Source organism: Typopeltis vanoorti, chromosome 16 (assembly GCF_054136105.1).
Source record: "Typopeltis vanoorti isolate ZY-2024b chromosome 16, IOZ_Tvanoo_1.0, whole genome shotgun sequence".
Lineage (NCBI taxonomy): Eukaryota > Metazoa > Arthropoda > Arachnida > Uropygi > Thelyphonidae > Typopeltis > Typopeltis vanoorti.
The window spans coordinates 97,758,075-97,773,488 of record NC_143564.1 but is presented as its reverse complement, the minus strand read 5'-3'; the positions used below and the strand labels follow the sequence as shown (position 1 = coordinate 97,773,488).

Genomic DNA, 15,414 nt, shown 5'->3' with positions numbered 1-15,414 from the left:
AATACCTTCTTCCTCAAACCACTCTAGTACCAAATCTGCACGGTGTAAACGAGCACTGTCATCTATAAAAATGAATTCTTGGCCAACTGCAGCATATGGTTGAACTATAGGTTCCAAAATCTCATCGCGATACCTTTGGGCTATTAAGGAACCATTTCTGATAAAATAGAGATCAGTATGGCCACCTACACTTATTCCAGCTCATACCATCAAACTCTCACCTTGATGTTGGGATCTTTCACGAATGAAATGTGGATTATTTCTTGTTCCACTTTCATGCCATATCAAGATATGTCTGTTATCTGGTTGCAGACTGAACCTGGACTCGTTACTAAAAAGCACATGAGCCCAATTCTCATTTGACTAATTGTGGTGTTCCTGTTCCCAAATTCTTCAGACTCTTTTGTGATTTGCAGTAAGTGGAATGCAAACCATTGGCCTTTGAGCATATACACCTATGACATGAAGACAATTTTGTACTGTCTGTGTCAATACCAGTCTCCCTGTTGCTGCAGAAAGTTCGCTTTGAAGTTGTGTCACATTAATGCAGTAATGACAAATACTGATCATCTCTTGGAGTTGTTGATGATGACAAGGTCCAACCTTGTCCTTGCTTTCATCAAACATTTCCCTTCTCCAGAAAGCGATTCCAAAGTCGCAAGATTACGCTTTGAGATACACAACATGCTTCACCGAAAACTTGCTGCGTTTGTACAGCTTCTAATCGAATAATAGCTCTCCAAGCCATGGATTCTGGGATATCATGTTGCTCTGCCATTTTTAACAAAATAATGGGTGGTAGGTGACAGAAGTTTACAATTGAAGTGATAATTATGCACTATGAAAGTGAGTGCAACAAGCCACGCTTTTATACCCCTCACATGCTAATATGGCTAAAACACGTTTCGACAAGTCTTAGCATGATTTTGTACAGTTACGTGTTCTACACTGTTGTATATTAAGAATATTTTAAAATAAATGTGTTGCATTTGTAAATTATTTTTATAACTTTATAATTTACAAGAAAACCAAAATATCCCCTAATTATTTTGAGCAATGTACTTCTTGTAGGGCAAGAATTTCCAATTTGTGCCTATGAAATTCTTAAGCGAAGACATTAAGAAAAAGTCTTGGTTCAGTGTCCTTATGTTCTGGGTTCCCATGGAGAAATGATTTGTTGTTTGTTTCGGGGCCTAGCAAAATCAGTCCCCAAATCACAGGCATGGGGCAATTAAAGTATGTATCTTACAGTTCCCTTCAGCTTAAGTCACATAAACTAATTTTCAACAACATATTAGCTGAAGCTGGTGAAGCTTCCAGAAGCAGTGGAGTCCAGATTACCTCTGCTCCAAAATAATCAACAGCTGACATTAGGTCTCCTGTGTATCAGTCTATAAGTCAGGCAGCCCAAGCAAACAGAGGGACATAGGGATATAGTTAGTGGGTGAAAATATCAACCAGACATTAGTCCACAAAGTCAAGAAAAGCATCAGTCACCTTCCTATCAACATGGAAGGAACATTTGTTAAAATTAACAGAAACAAATTTAGTGTAACAACTGAACAGATAGAAGACCACATGCAAAAAAATTAAACTCTTCAACAAGGAGAAATCAAAGAAGAGGAAACAGAAAAACAAGCAAGACATCAACTGAATCTTCATGGGATTCCTTTGAAAAGCTCCTGGCACCAAATGGAGTTCATATTCTGAAGGGCTGAGATTGTTCATCAAGCTAAGGAATGTTATTAGCTATAAGGTAAGTTGTATCTAATAATGTGTGTGTGTGTGTATATATAAACTATTACACACACACACACACACACACACACACACACACACACACACACACACACACACACACACACACACACACTCTTTTTTAATAAAGGGTGAGAGAAAATAAATAAGAGACAGAAAGAGAGAAGTTATACTATTTATTAGTATAAATATGCCTACACATATAGGAATCTTTACAAATAGAAATAACAAATTTTCAACTGCAATTATTTATTTTCTTTTATTTTAATTTTTTTAAATATATTTTCTTTACTGTTTTACTTAGCCTTCTGAATATCAAGAAATCATACCTTAAGAAAAAACTTACTTGGACTCCCCCAGCTAAAATTAGTGAGACAGCGAGTTTCACCACATACAAGCCATATACCTGAGGACATAAGCTAGAGAGGATAATATTTCTTCCTTCAAGAGGCCTTCTTTTATGGTGTTCCCAAAATTCTTTTAGTTCCTCCATCTGAAATAAAGGAGTTTTTTTAATTAAAACTTTTACATGTATAAACATTAAAAAAAGCATATGCTTAACTTCTGAATTTTTTTTAAAAAAAATGTATAAGATATTAATACATCACTTAAAAATTAAGTAGAGATTTAGAAGACAGATTTTACAAAAAAAACTTACCAGTTCCTCTGAAACCACTGTTGATGTTGTATGACTGTTTTGAACCTCAACACAATGAGCATGAAGTATTAATTCAATATTACTTCTTGCATCTTGATATAATGGATTCCACCTTCTTAATAGTATTCCACTATAGAAAAATGCAATAACTGAAATAATTATAATATGCCAACCATGACTTTCTTAATATCTTAAATTATCATTTCTATAACAAAACTAAAAGGTTCCACTGACCTCTGGCTGATCTCACTGTAAAGTAATGCATAAGCATGCATTTATGGTGGAAGAATGGTCTGTTGTTGTTTTTAACTCTAATTTTGCAATTCTGCTTAAACAATATAATTTTTACAGCTTTTGTTTGATGAGGAATGAACATTCTATGGATATACTGTTGATACCTTTACTATTTATACAGGAGATCCTATGGATTTTTTCTGAAAAAACGGAATGTTTTAATTATATATTTGGTTTAATCCTTTATCCAAGTGTAAGCAAACAAAGTTTGCACCTGAAGTATCTTCAGGACTGGGGCATGCAAAGTACATCTCCTTGTGGGCATGTATAATGCTATGCATTAAGGGAAGGGGGGGGGTCAATACCAGACCGGTTTCGGCCTTTATTGAGGTCTCATCAGTGGGAGCCAGACCCAGAGGTGGTTACTAAGGTGGAAGTAATGGAGAAGTCATATTTCCATGCCAAAAGGTGTCACACCTTATTATTAAAATTCTCTGGATTAGAGATAAGTTGATGGAAGTTTTTTCACTTGGCTATGCTACCAATTATATATTTGGATTAATCCTTTATCCAAGTGTAAACATCTGGGTCTGGCTCCCACTGATGAGACCTTAATAAAGGTCGAAACCAGTCTGGGTAGTGACCCCTTCCCTTAATGCATAGCATTATACATGTCCACAAGGAGATGTGCTTTGCATTATAGGATACAAAGGCAAGTGATGAGAAGTTATACCCCCTTTGCCACGAGTTGCCCCAGTCCTGAAAATACTTCAGGTGCAAACTTTGTTTGCTTACACTTGGATAAAAGATTAAACCAAATATATAATTGGTGGCATAGCCAAGTGAAAAACCTTCCATCAACTGAATGTTTTAAATTTTGCCATTTCTAGTTGAATTTTCACAAACTATAAAAAGTAGAAAGACAATAATGGCCAACACCCGATATCCTAAACAAATACTAAAATATAAGGCCAATTGGAAAGAGAAGGCAGGGTAGACCTCAAAAAAGGATATTGGATGGATAATGAGACCGGAACAGGTGAATATGGTCTATACCTGTATTTAATGTTATGATGATGATGATAAAAATATAGTACCCTGTTTTGTGTGCCAACAATATAAAAGACTCATTCATAGCATATGCAATAACTTGAAAAATGCAACTTTACTCATATATTACTGTATACAAAACTGTATAGGAGGGATTAAAGAACAAAACATGACACATTCCAAGACCATTCACAACTAAGACTATCCATGGCGTTGCTTTTGGTATTTCTCTCATACAATATTATGCCTGCCTTTAATCAACAACCATCTATTCAATATAGGCAACTTTAATAGCTCATTTAATCAATGTTCTTCCCCTACCCATTATCACAATACAGACTAGATGATGTGTTTGGATACAATATACTAAATATTATAATTTGGTGGGAAAGATAAAATTTTCAAAAGCTAGTTATTTCATTAGAAGGTAATCTTCAAGCTGCAATAATACTAAGTATCTGAAATAAAAGGCATTGTTACTTCCAAACCTACTATACATACCAGCCAAGTATGTGTAGTAAGTTTGGACATGACCAAGTAGTAAAATACTTGGTCATGTGCATCACCATGTATTCTAAGCAACTATTTAAGAATGCTGCTGGTCAGTAATTATCAAAAGTGTTAATCAAATGAGAAAACAAAGGATCCTTCAGAGTTTGATGAAGGACTTATTGTGGATGCCAGAGCCATGATTTTGAAAACAGCAGAGCTGAATGGATCCTCAAAAAGTGAGATATTCCAGGTGTTTAATCAGTGGGAAAATAACCCACATTGCTTGTCGAAGAGGCATAAATTGTGGATGTAAGATAGTCTGTCAGGAATGAGATTGCCATCATCTGAGAGGACTTGTATGGACAAACGAAACTTCCTATGTGCAGCAATTGACCAAAGCATTTAATGAAAGCTATTTCCAACCCATATCTCACTGAACTATATACATGGAATTGAAGAGGATTGGTATTGGCATTAGCTAAAGGAGGTCCAAGATGATATTAAATAAAAGTTTCTAGTTCAGTGGTCAGTATGTGTAGTTGTGGTTGCAATTACCACTGTGGCTTAGATGTTTGATTGGCAATGATTTTCTCTTCCTAGTATGAAACTAAATCCTGTATAAGGGAGGAGTGGAGATGACTGTAAAGATATTATTTTTGGTCTAGAGAGTAGGATTTCTGGGTTATCTAATCATTAGCTCACACACACACAGCACTAACAGGCTATGGTCTTTTATAATCTTTTATGGGTGGGATTATCATAAAAAATAATTTATACAGCACTAAACATTCCAGAACATCATACATTGATTGCATAGCTTATTACTAATGCATAATGCTAATTGTAACAAGTCTAGAAAAATGATAAGTGTTGCTGTTTTAAATAGATTTAATGTACCTCATCTGATTTTTTTATTCCCACTTGGTTTGCAAAAGTTATGCCATGAATTTTTCTACACATCACAACAGTCTCCACATCAAATGGGAAATCTTCAACTGATGCATTGCACATAATTTCTCAATACACACAATCAGCAGGCAAAACAAATGTGTATTTGTCAACTAGAAGCTTTGATTTTTCACTTCACTGTTTTAAGAAAATGTAACTCTACACAAGGATTGAAAAAACAAATTTTCTACACCTACAATTTTCTACACTACTAGGAAGAGCAGCAGCTATACTGCTGAAATGAAATAGAACAAAGAGTGATAACCACTGCATTAAAATATTAACATATAAGTATTTGGTGACTAACCACAATCCTTTTTTGTGTCTGCTAAAATTTAGATAAGCTGAAGATGCTGCTTTCATAAAAAAGGATGTTTTCTGCATATTGATTAATGGTTGAATAGGAAAAATAATAATGGAGACAATTAATTTAAATTTATCATCTTTCTAAATGTGTAAATGATATTGAGATCACTTATACTTGAAAATGCATTCAGCATTTCCAAGTATGAATAACAATTTAAAGTATGAATAAGAAAAGTCCTGTGAGAGCAGTGAAATATAAATCAAATATAAAACAAGAAAACAGCTTATGTTCACTTTCTGTTAAGTGTCAGAATTTTTCTTCCTAAAATGATTAACTTCACAAATCCTATATATACACACTTTTTTTTTTGCTTAGTTATTTTATTATTATTTTAAACATTACAGTACCAAGGAAGGATGAGAATAAATAAGAAACTTATTAACATTAAACAATAACTGTATATTCTACTTTTGAGAAATATATAAAGGAAGTTGTTAAAATGAACAGCTGCTGAGGGGATGAATGAAAAAAAGAAAAATTTGTTTAGTGAAGTAAACAAGGGTACATGCCTAGCCACCATGCATGTTTTATAATGCCAATTCTGACAGAACAACAATCATATTAATCAGATATCATCATTATCAAATTCCTGACATGTATCCTCAAGGGAAGTACATATGAAAGTACTATGTAATCAAGTTTACAATATCATTAACTTCCTAGCAATAATTTTGCTCCAAATTAATGTGCAGTTTGTCAGATTTCCAATACTGTGAAATTGAAAAACAAAAAACAAAAACAAAAGGATATTGCAACATTCCATGTAACTCTGTAGAATATGCACAGGGCATCGGTTCCCAACTGGTGGTATGCGTAAGCATCTGTACTTTTAGTGTAGAAATTTTCCTTTCCCAACTCATTACCTCATTTCACTATTTTACATTAAGACAGGCACCCAGGAATAAAAGTGTCAGTATTTAAAAACAGCTATTTTAAAAACAAGGAGTTCAATTTATAGAAATGGCTTTAAAAGGGGTACACAAGAAGAAAAAGGTTGGGAACCACTGGCATAGGACAACAACTGGGGGCGGTTCGTGCATAGGCACTGCGGAACTGCAGCACCCCCAATTTTTCTCGATATATAAATATATTTATTAATTTATTTATATTTGCTTGTAATATTTAATTTTATAATCAACAATCCTATACAACTCTCTTATTTTGTATAAAAAATAATAAAAATCCATCTTGTAGCACTTAGAAGGGCAAAGGACATTAGCAGCACTGTGTTCCACAGTGTCATATTGCTATGCGCGCAAGCATATGCATGTCATAGTGAGATGAGAGCTATTAGCGTAATGCGGCACTGTCCATCGCACAGTTCCACTGTTGTCTATATGCAGTTTGCACCAGTAGTAGAGTGTTCGTAGTGCTTATCGTGTTTACTCTGTCTCTTTAAATATTTGGACATTACAATTAAAGGATTTAATTGTAATGTCCAAAAATCCATTCCTTTAATTACAATTAAAGGAATGGATTTTATTTTTAAAATCCATTCCTTTAATTATAATTTAAATAATTTAAATTTTTAAGTAATTTAAATATTTTTAAATAGTTTTGAATTATACTAAACTATATAATTTTATCGATAATAAACAATATTTTTTAATGAAACAAAACAAGAATATATTTTATTTTTAAGTAATTTTGAATCATACCAAACTGTATAATTTTATCAATAATAAACAATATTTTTTCATGTTTAATTATTTTTTTAATTTTTACCATAATTTTGATATTTTATTTCAAACACTTATACACTGTACTTACAGTGTGTATGTATAATTCAAAAGTTGCAGCACCCCCACGATTTCAAGCCACGAGCCGTCATTGGCAACAACTGAATATTACATCTTTGATAAACAGTGTTGAGTGAATCAGTAAAAGAATCATTTATGACCCTAACATTTCTCTTCTGCAGCAGTGAGTTGAGAATTTTAAAAGAACTTTCACAGAACCACCAAAAGAAGCACACGAGAAGTACGGCTGGAATTATATTATCTAGATATCTGAATGTTATAAAGAGTATGCAAAAAAGTTGGTTTTGTGAGAAATAAGATGGGACTGACATTTACAAACAATGAATTAAAAAGGATTATAGAATCCCAACCGAAATAATGATTTGGAGTGTATTTATGGTTTAATATATAGATATTGCAGAAGTTTATTATTTGTGTAGTGCCTGTCAAAAAAAAAAAAAAGGGAGTAAGTGTGATGCCATGTATGTGCCTGCTATAAGAAATCATAGACTGGATTTACAGTCAAATGGAAAAAATTGCAGATACATGGAATGAAGAAAGAAGATGAAATGGGCCTTACAGTACTCCAGTAATTACTACAATCTTTGGGCATAAAGATTAGGCCACTATCACGGCATTTTATATAGCTCCACCCATAAAAGGTTTTTCTATACACCTCTAATGCATTCATACCATGGATAGGCTAAGGATTTTTTAACATTTTTTTTATTAATTTTTCTGGTATTTTTTATTCATTTTTTACCTGGTCCAGAAACTCTGCTCAAGAGACCAAACATGGAACTTTTTCAAGCCACTTCAGGCCTCCAATAAGTGCAATTAGTAATCCAACTGTCAATGGCAGAGGGTAGACTATACTTCTGCATAATAAGTATCTCAATAAATCATCATGTCTGATATTTCTGACATTTTCTCAAAATGGCATACAAGACACAGTGATCATGCCACATAATATAATTTTCATTACTATTAACTTCTCATGAACAATTTTCTTCAAAATCAATCAGGTATTCATCAGTTTTTTTGTTTTTTTTATGTCATGATCTCTATAGCACATCAGCAGGCATAGGCAGGAGTAAGGTGTAAAGGAACTTATTAATATTCTTCTTGAATAACTGAAAACTGTAATTGAAGAACATTTCATCAGGAAGGTATTCCAGCAAAAAAGAACCAGATGGTATAAAAGAGAAAGAGAAGTAGGTTTAGTGGGTTTGCAGTAGGGATGCACAGACCAGGATTTGGTTGAAGCACTAAGTACCAAATATTTGGTTTGAAATTTGGAAGAAGCATAGTGAATTAAATTTTATAAACAAATGTTTTGAAAAAAAAACAAAAATTCATTAAAAACTGATAAAAATTTTTAATTAGCATTTTTTTTTTGTTCAAAATATTCATATATAATATTTAATTCACAAGGTTTAAAATTGAATTAAATCATGCTTTGGTCAAATTACAGAAAAAAGATAAAAAAAAAACTAATCATGAAACCACATGAAAAAGAATATATATATATATATATATATATATATAGAGAGAGAGAGAGAGAGAGAGAGAAACTTTAAAAGTTTTGAAAATCGACCAGAGGGCTTATGAGAATACAATATTCAGCATTAGAGTTGCCTCAGCTTGCACTACTAAAAAGATGCACACTGCTGAGGCATCCATATATTTGCCTGTCATTAGTCTGATTAAGGTTATACTGGCCTGACTTTTTTGAATTGCTGGTTCTCATTGAAGATAAAGCAGAAAGCTTAAAATTACAAGAATCATCATTCAATACCAAAGCGAACAGCAGTCAGTGCTAATTATCAAAGAGCCTAAATGTATTCATTTTGGCATTGTAAAATATAAAATCAATCCATATTTCATGCGCTACTTGAAAAGTTCTTAAGTGGTGCAAGATAAGGCAAATCCAATGCCAAGAATTATATTTTCATAAGCTCTCTTGTCTTTATTTGAAATCTGAGATTCCTTAATTTGAAATAAGTGAGATTCTGAAATGAAGGATATTATGGATTCATCCATATTTTATAACTAAATGTAGAAACAAACATAAATTTTTTGAAAATTTACAGAGAGATTGTAAGAACATAACCTTCTTCTCATAAGCTTTCTAGTAAATTTTCAAAATTAAGAAAATTTTTCCACATTTCTTACTTTCATTTGTTTCCGCATTTTACTATAAAACATTGATGAATCTGTAATATTGTCTATTATAATATTACATGAGACAAATATAAGCTTCTCAGCTCTATAGTTTGTCTCATGTAATATTATAATAGAGACCCACCACGAGACCACATATGATGATAGCTTTCTGATATAGCTTAGTTATAGCACTGAATGAATTTTTGTCTCCATTTCCACTTTTAAGTGTTTTAAACTTGATCAATTTGAAGCCTGGTGTTTCAGAATCATGAAACTTAATCCATTAAATAAAAAAAAAGTGAATATACAGACAGAGTTCAAGTCAACTCTGATTCCAGTCTTGTTCTCATAAGCTTGGTAAATTTTTGAAACTTCACTTTCTATCTACATTTGGCTATAAATTATAGATGGATCCATAATATCCTACATTTCAATATGTCATTTAATTTCAACAGAACATTGTATTTTTTTTAAAAAAAAACACAATATCGCATGAAATCATAACAAAATATTCCATTTATTTCTTGAAATAACAAAGATATTAATGGAACTTATTTTAAATTGTGAAATATACAGAATAATATAGATTTAATAATCAAAATGAATTTGCAAAAGATTATGATGTAGGAAAAAGCATTTTTTCCACTTTTTTTAAATATTTTTTTTAGTATCAATTTCTGATTTCTTCATAAATATTTCCAGATTCTAAAAAAAACTCTTTCAAGAAATATGCTGGTAGCTAGAAATTGTACTGTAGAATAAGTTTACTCATTAGACTTGAAACCCTTCTATTTGAATGGTCATACAAGATAAGGGGAGGCTTTTCTCAATTGGTTGTTGCATTTGTTATGATGCATGTAACAGGAATTTTTCTGCTTCAGCTGGCCAAATCCTGAATCTTTCTAATGATTTGGATGAAGCCAAATATCTGAAAAAATATGCTGAATTAGCTAAATACTTGGTGCATCCCTAGTTTGAACTGACTTATAAAATGATATGGGGCAGCCACTACCCATATTATTGTAGATTTAACAGAAAGGAAAGGAATGATTCATGCCAGTTCTGTGAAACAGCACTGTCTGTGAGATAGTGGTTGAAGCAAGCTGTTGAGAGTGGATAATCAATTAGCTGAACTGCCCTCTTAGAGATAGCATTAAAAATGGTTAAAGCTTTCGGTGTGCTCTAAACATGAGAACATTATTCTAAGCTTAGACAGATTCAGGATTTGCATAGAATTGTAGCTGAGATGAAAATTATCATTTGAGAAGAAAAGGATGATAATGAATGTTTATTTCTTGATCATCTAACTAGAGTAATTATTTGGACAATAGATCAAGTGTTAACTAATAAATATTTATTAAACCTACTACTTTCACCAAACTTTAGCTGTTGGCATCTTCAGGGTACAAGCGCTTAGGTTAAAAAACATTACACAAATATGAGTTTTAGAGTTATTTTTAGAATTTTACAGTTATTCATATTTGTGTAATGTTTTTTAACCTAAGTGCTTGTACCCTGAAGATGCCAACAGCTAAAGTTTGGTGAAACTAGTAGGTTTAATAAATATTTATTAGTTAACACTTGATCTATTGTCCAAATAATTACTCTAAAAGGATGATAAGTTTTTTAGAGGCTGAAGATGCTACTGATATTATCGTGTTGATGTTGTTAGGAAAGGCTAGAAGTGAATGTCAGATATATCACCTGAGAAGAGGGATCTGATTCCATCCGAGTGTCCCATTACTGAAGTGTAACTCAAATAATGGTAACTGTGAGGGGACCTTCCCATTTCTGTTGTGTATCAGGTTAGCAACAACAAAGGATGGACTAGCAATTTGGGACCTTGGACTTGATATAAAAATATGAAAATAAAATTAGAATGTTACTCAGGAACTCAAATATTTTCTTGAATTTTGTGCACAATTTGCATTAAAAGCAAAATCACATTTAAAAAAGAATAATAATAACATGATTTTAATGCAAATTACGCACAAAATTCAAGAAAATATTTGAGGTCCTGAGCACATTCTAATTTTATTTTCATATTTTTATACATCAAGTCCAAAGTCCATATCCCAAACTCCCAGTCCATCCTTCATTGTTTCTACATCCATGTCAGCTGACAAACAGATAACTACTAACATAACTAAAAAATCACACGTATGCCACTTTTATATTTAGTTATGAATCCTACACAAGTTTCACTACATATACAGGGTGTTTGGGATAAATTTGACAGTTTCGTAAGGAAAAAGAAAATCTTCTTTGTATCTATTAAATTTAATGAATTGACAAAAAAACATTACAGGCAGAGTTAATTACAATACTATCAACAAGATTTACTCAAAATAACCACCATTAGCATCGATCACAGCTTCAATTCTGCTTCGGAACCTCGAACAAGCTGATGCTACAGTCTCCCTGGGAAGGGCCGCAAAAACTGTTTTAATTTTATCCATTAACTGGGCTTTTGTATTACTGGAAGTGCGATTGGTGTCTTTTTCAACTGCGCCCCATACAAAATAATCCATGGGGTTAAGGTCTGGGGAGTTTGGAGGCCAAACATTTGGACTGGTGAAGTCGTAGAAATTTTCAGACAACCATTTTTGACTTTTCCCAGAGGTGTGGCAAGGGGCCGAATCCTGCTGCCATACATACGGCCTACCATTGGCTACCCTTGTTATCCAGGGCTTGACTACAGTTAGCAACTCCACGAACAAAGCCCGAATTCCAATGCCAGGGTTCTTCAACACCTGTTCCTGCAGATTTGCGAGGAATTCTGCTGTACGAACGCAATCAGATCGTCTGCTAGGGATCTTTCTTCTTGCTACATCCTCGTAGTCACCATTGCAAGTCTCTAGTTCATGCCTGATTGTTTTTACTGTATTCAGGGAGCATTGGGCAGCAGTCGTAATATCCTTATTTTGATGGCGGGCACGAATCATCATGATACAAGTTATTCTCTTCCATGATTCAGGTGGGTTCCAGCTATCCATCCTTTCTGACATCTTGTATATGAATGAAGAAGGGTCCAAACTTTTAAATGAAGAGAAGTGTGTGTTAATACATGTAACTTACGGAAAAATATAATTAATTATAAATATGTCAAATTTATCCCGAACACCCTGTATATCTATTCTATATATATAAAAAGATAAGCCGAAATTTGAAACGTTTTTATGTCACTTTTTTTGTCTTACCAGCCCGGAACTCGGGGGGTTGGGCACCGTAGTCCCCCCTAGTATGTATGTGTATATATATATATATATATATATATATAAACTACTAACATAGCACACAACAGGAAGGCAAGGACTGGACATGGGTCCAATGACCTTATTCTGTGCTACACATTCCTCACAGATTATGGGGAGATCTTTTCACAGTTACAGGTGCCAGAATGAGTTAATAGTGCCCTAAAATAATGAACAAAGTGATAAAAATCTTGTTGATTTTTTGATAAATTATTAGCTCGTAATTATTTTCCTCCCTCATACTCCAATATTTCTAGCTGAACTTTTTGATTTTCCATTAATCTTTTGGTTCCTTTAGTTTTGATTATTTCACTTAACCAGTATCAGTATTTAATTAATTTTATGCGATTCAATAATATAAAAGACTTTCTAATAATAATTTGATATGCAGATATTTCAATCTGAATCTAAAAGATCATCATCAGTACACAAGCAATTCAAAAGGTGAAGCAACAACAATGGATTGCTATTCCATTTCCACAAAGCAAGCTACTTGCTAGAGAGAAACCATATAACAAATGCAAAATAAATAAATAGAAAATAAACAAAATTTAAAAAAAGAAAAAGAAAAAAGAGGAGGGGAGTTATTATTTGCAATTTATTAGTATGAGAATCAAATTTTTGTTATGGATAGACAGTGATTCTGATTTAAGTTTGGATGATGTAAGGATGCTTCTGTACTCTCTTTGAACAATCCCTCTAGCTTAAAATAACACCAATGTAACAAGCAGTAAAGTAACAACCAAGAAAATTCTTTGCTTGACCTAATGTCTCATTCACATCATATAACTGTGGCATTTTGAACACCTTGTCATATGCCTCTATAAAACTAAAATACAGATCCTTGTAATATTCCCACATTTTTCAACTATTTGTCTTAATGTGAAAATCTAATTCTGACAACCCTCTTTTAGCCTGAACCAAGTTTGTTCTTCTCCAAGTTACTCCTCCCACAAATCTTACCTAGAACACTTAGTAGGGATATTCTTCTGTAATTCTCATATTTAGTTTGTTTTACCTTTTTACAGATAGGTACTATGAGAACTCTACTCCAATTATCCAGAATTTGACCCTCCAATCATGAATCATGATCCTTTCTGAATTATGCAGCGCAGCTACTGTAAAACTTTTATACTTCCATATTTGAGCATTTCTGTACTTTTCTGTATTTCAAGTTGTTGATGGCTTTTTCTATCTTGAATACTGATATGTTCCTAATTGCACTGTTCTTGAATATTTTCTACCATTGTTCCTTTACTGCTTGTTTCATTTAATAGTTTTCATTTTTGGCTTTATCACTTCAGTTTTCATTTCACCTTTATCACTTCAGTTTTCATTTCACCTTTATCACTTCAGTTTTCATTTCACCTTTATCACTTCAGTTTTCATTTCACCTTTATCATTTCTGATTCCATCTACTGTGCTCTTTCCTCCATTTCTAAGCTTTTTCAGCCTACAGAATATTTTGTCAACTTCCTGTTATTTATCTTCTATATTCTTACCCAAATCCTCCCATGGCTTTTGTTTAACTAAAAAAAAAATTTTTTTAAATAATAATAAAAATAAAAAAAAAACTTTTACACATAGCTTGCTTTCTTACATTTTTCTTTGTACTCTCTTGGAGCACATGTTTGAAAAAAATAAAAAGAATTGGTGTTCCTTTTGAATTTTCATATTTTAAATTAGTTTCACTTGCTAAGTCATAAGCAGAAACCTTGAAAGCGACTACACCTTTGTGTATGTTTTAGCATGTATGGAATGTATGTTTCCATGCCAGTGAGGATTACATTGGTATACGTTCGGTGCATATGTTTGGGTTGGAAGGCCAGAAGCAATAGTCCAGCCAAGGGAATGAGAATATGTACTGTTCCCCAACAACCACAACTTTCAGCTATTCATGAAAAAGGCTTAATAGTTCTTTTATAACCAAACTTCAGCCTACACTTCACATTAATGTGCTACAGGTTCTGCTACCTGTTGTATGTAAATATTAAAAAATACTCCTTTCTAGCATTTAAGTATGTAATCGCACTTTGTTTCACCCTTTTGGTTAAACTAACATGCTGACTCTGAAGTAATATTGCTACAAGATATCCCTAGACTGACAAATAAGCTACAATGTTTTACCAATGCATGAAATTAAAATTTGAAAACAAGATGCTCCTGCCTTTTCCAGGAGAGCATGATGTTCACATAAACAACACCAAAAATAAGACACAGGAGGGGGGGGGGGGGAATCACCAAATAGATATCACTTGTTAATCACGTCGCATTCTTCATCTTAATATCCCTCATCTGAAGCACTGTTAACATATATTTTTGGTCTCTGCACTAACAAATCCTGTTTACATGCACTGGCTCTTTCTCACACAGATCAACAAGATCAACAATTTCACTATATGACTAATTCTAAGAACATATATATACAGCCAAACTACCCAGTGTTAATAAAAAATCTTTTCTGTCATTATGTAGATGTTTCAGAATCACTCCGAGACATCCACATAATGCATTTGTCCTCCTACATAACTTACAGATTCGGTCACTCAAAATTATCCTTCCAAACACTTCTATGATACTGTGACAAAATGAATTCTAAAACTTTTCTCTCTTTCTTTCTTTTCCTCCCTCCATCTCTTTGACTTCTTCTGTCTTCTCATATCACACTTCTTGCCTTTCAAGTCATTCACCCCATAACCATTTCTTTCATTTTCCCTTTAGGGAAATCATTTCTTTCATTTTCCCTTT

At 33.0% G+C, this 15,414-nt stretch overlaps 1 protein-coding gene across 2 annotated transcripts in view; it reads right to left on the bottom strand.

The window, feature by feature from the left end:
• Positions 1–15,414, bottom strand: part of LOC150098209 (uncharacterized) — a 271,336-nt gene that overhangs the window by 147,343 nt on the left and 108,579 nt on the right. For both annotated transcript variants that reach the window (XM_090406181.1, XM_090406182.1), the window contains exons 7-8: positions 2,417–2,546; positions 2,105–2,251 (exon numbers count right to left, since the gene is read on the bottom strand). In XM_090406181.1, the coding sequence (XP_090262307.1) occupies positions 2,105–2,251; positions 2,417–2,546 (277 nt within the window). The remainder of the gene's footprint in view (positions 1–2,104; positions 2,252–2,416; positions 2,547–15,414) is intronic.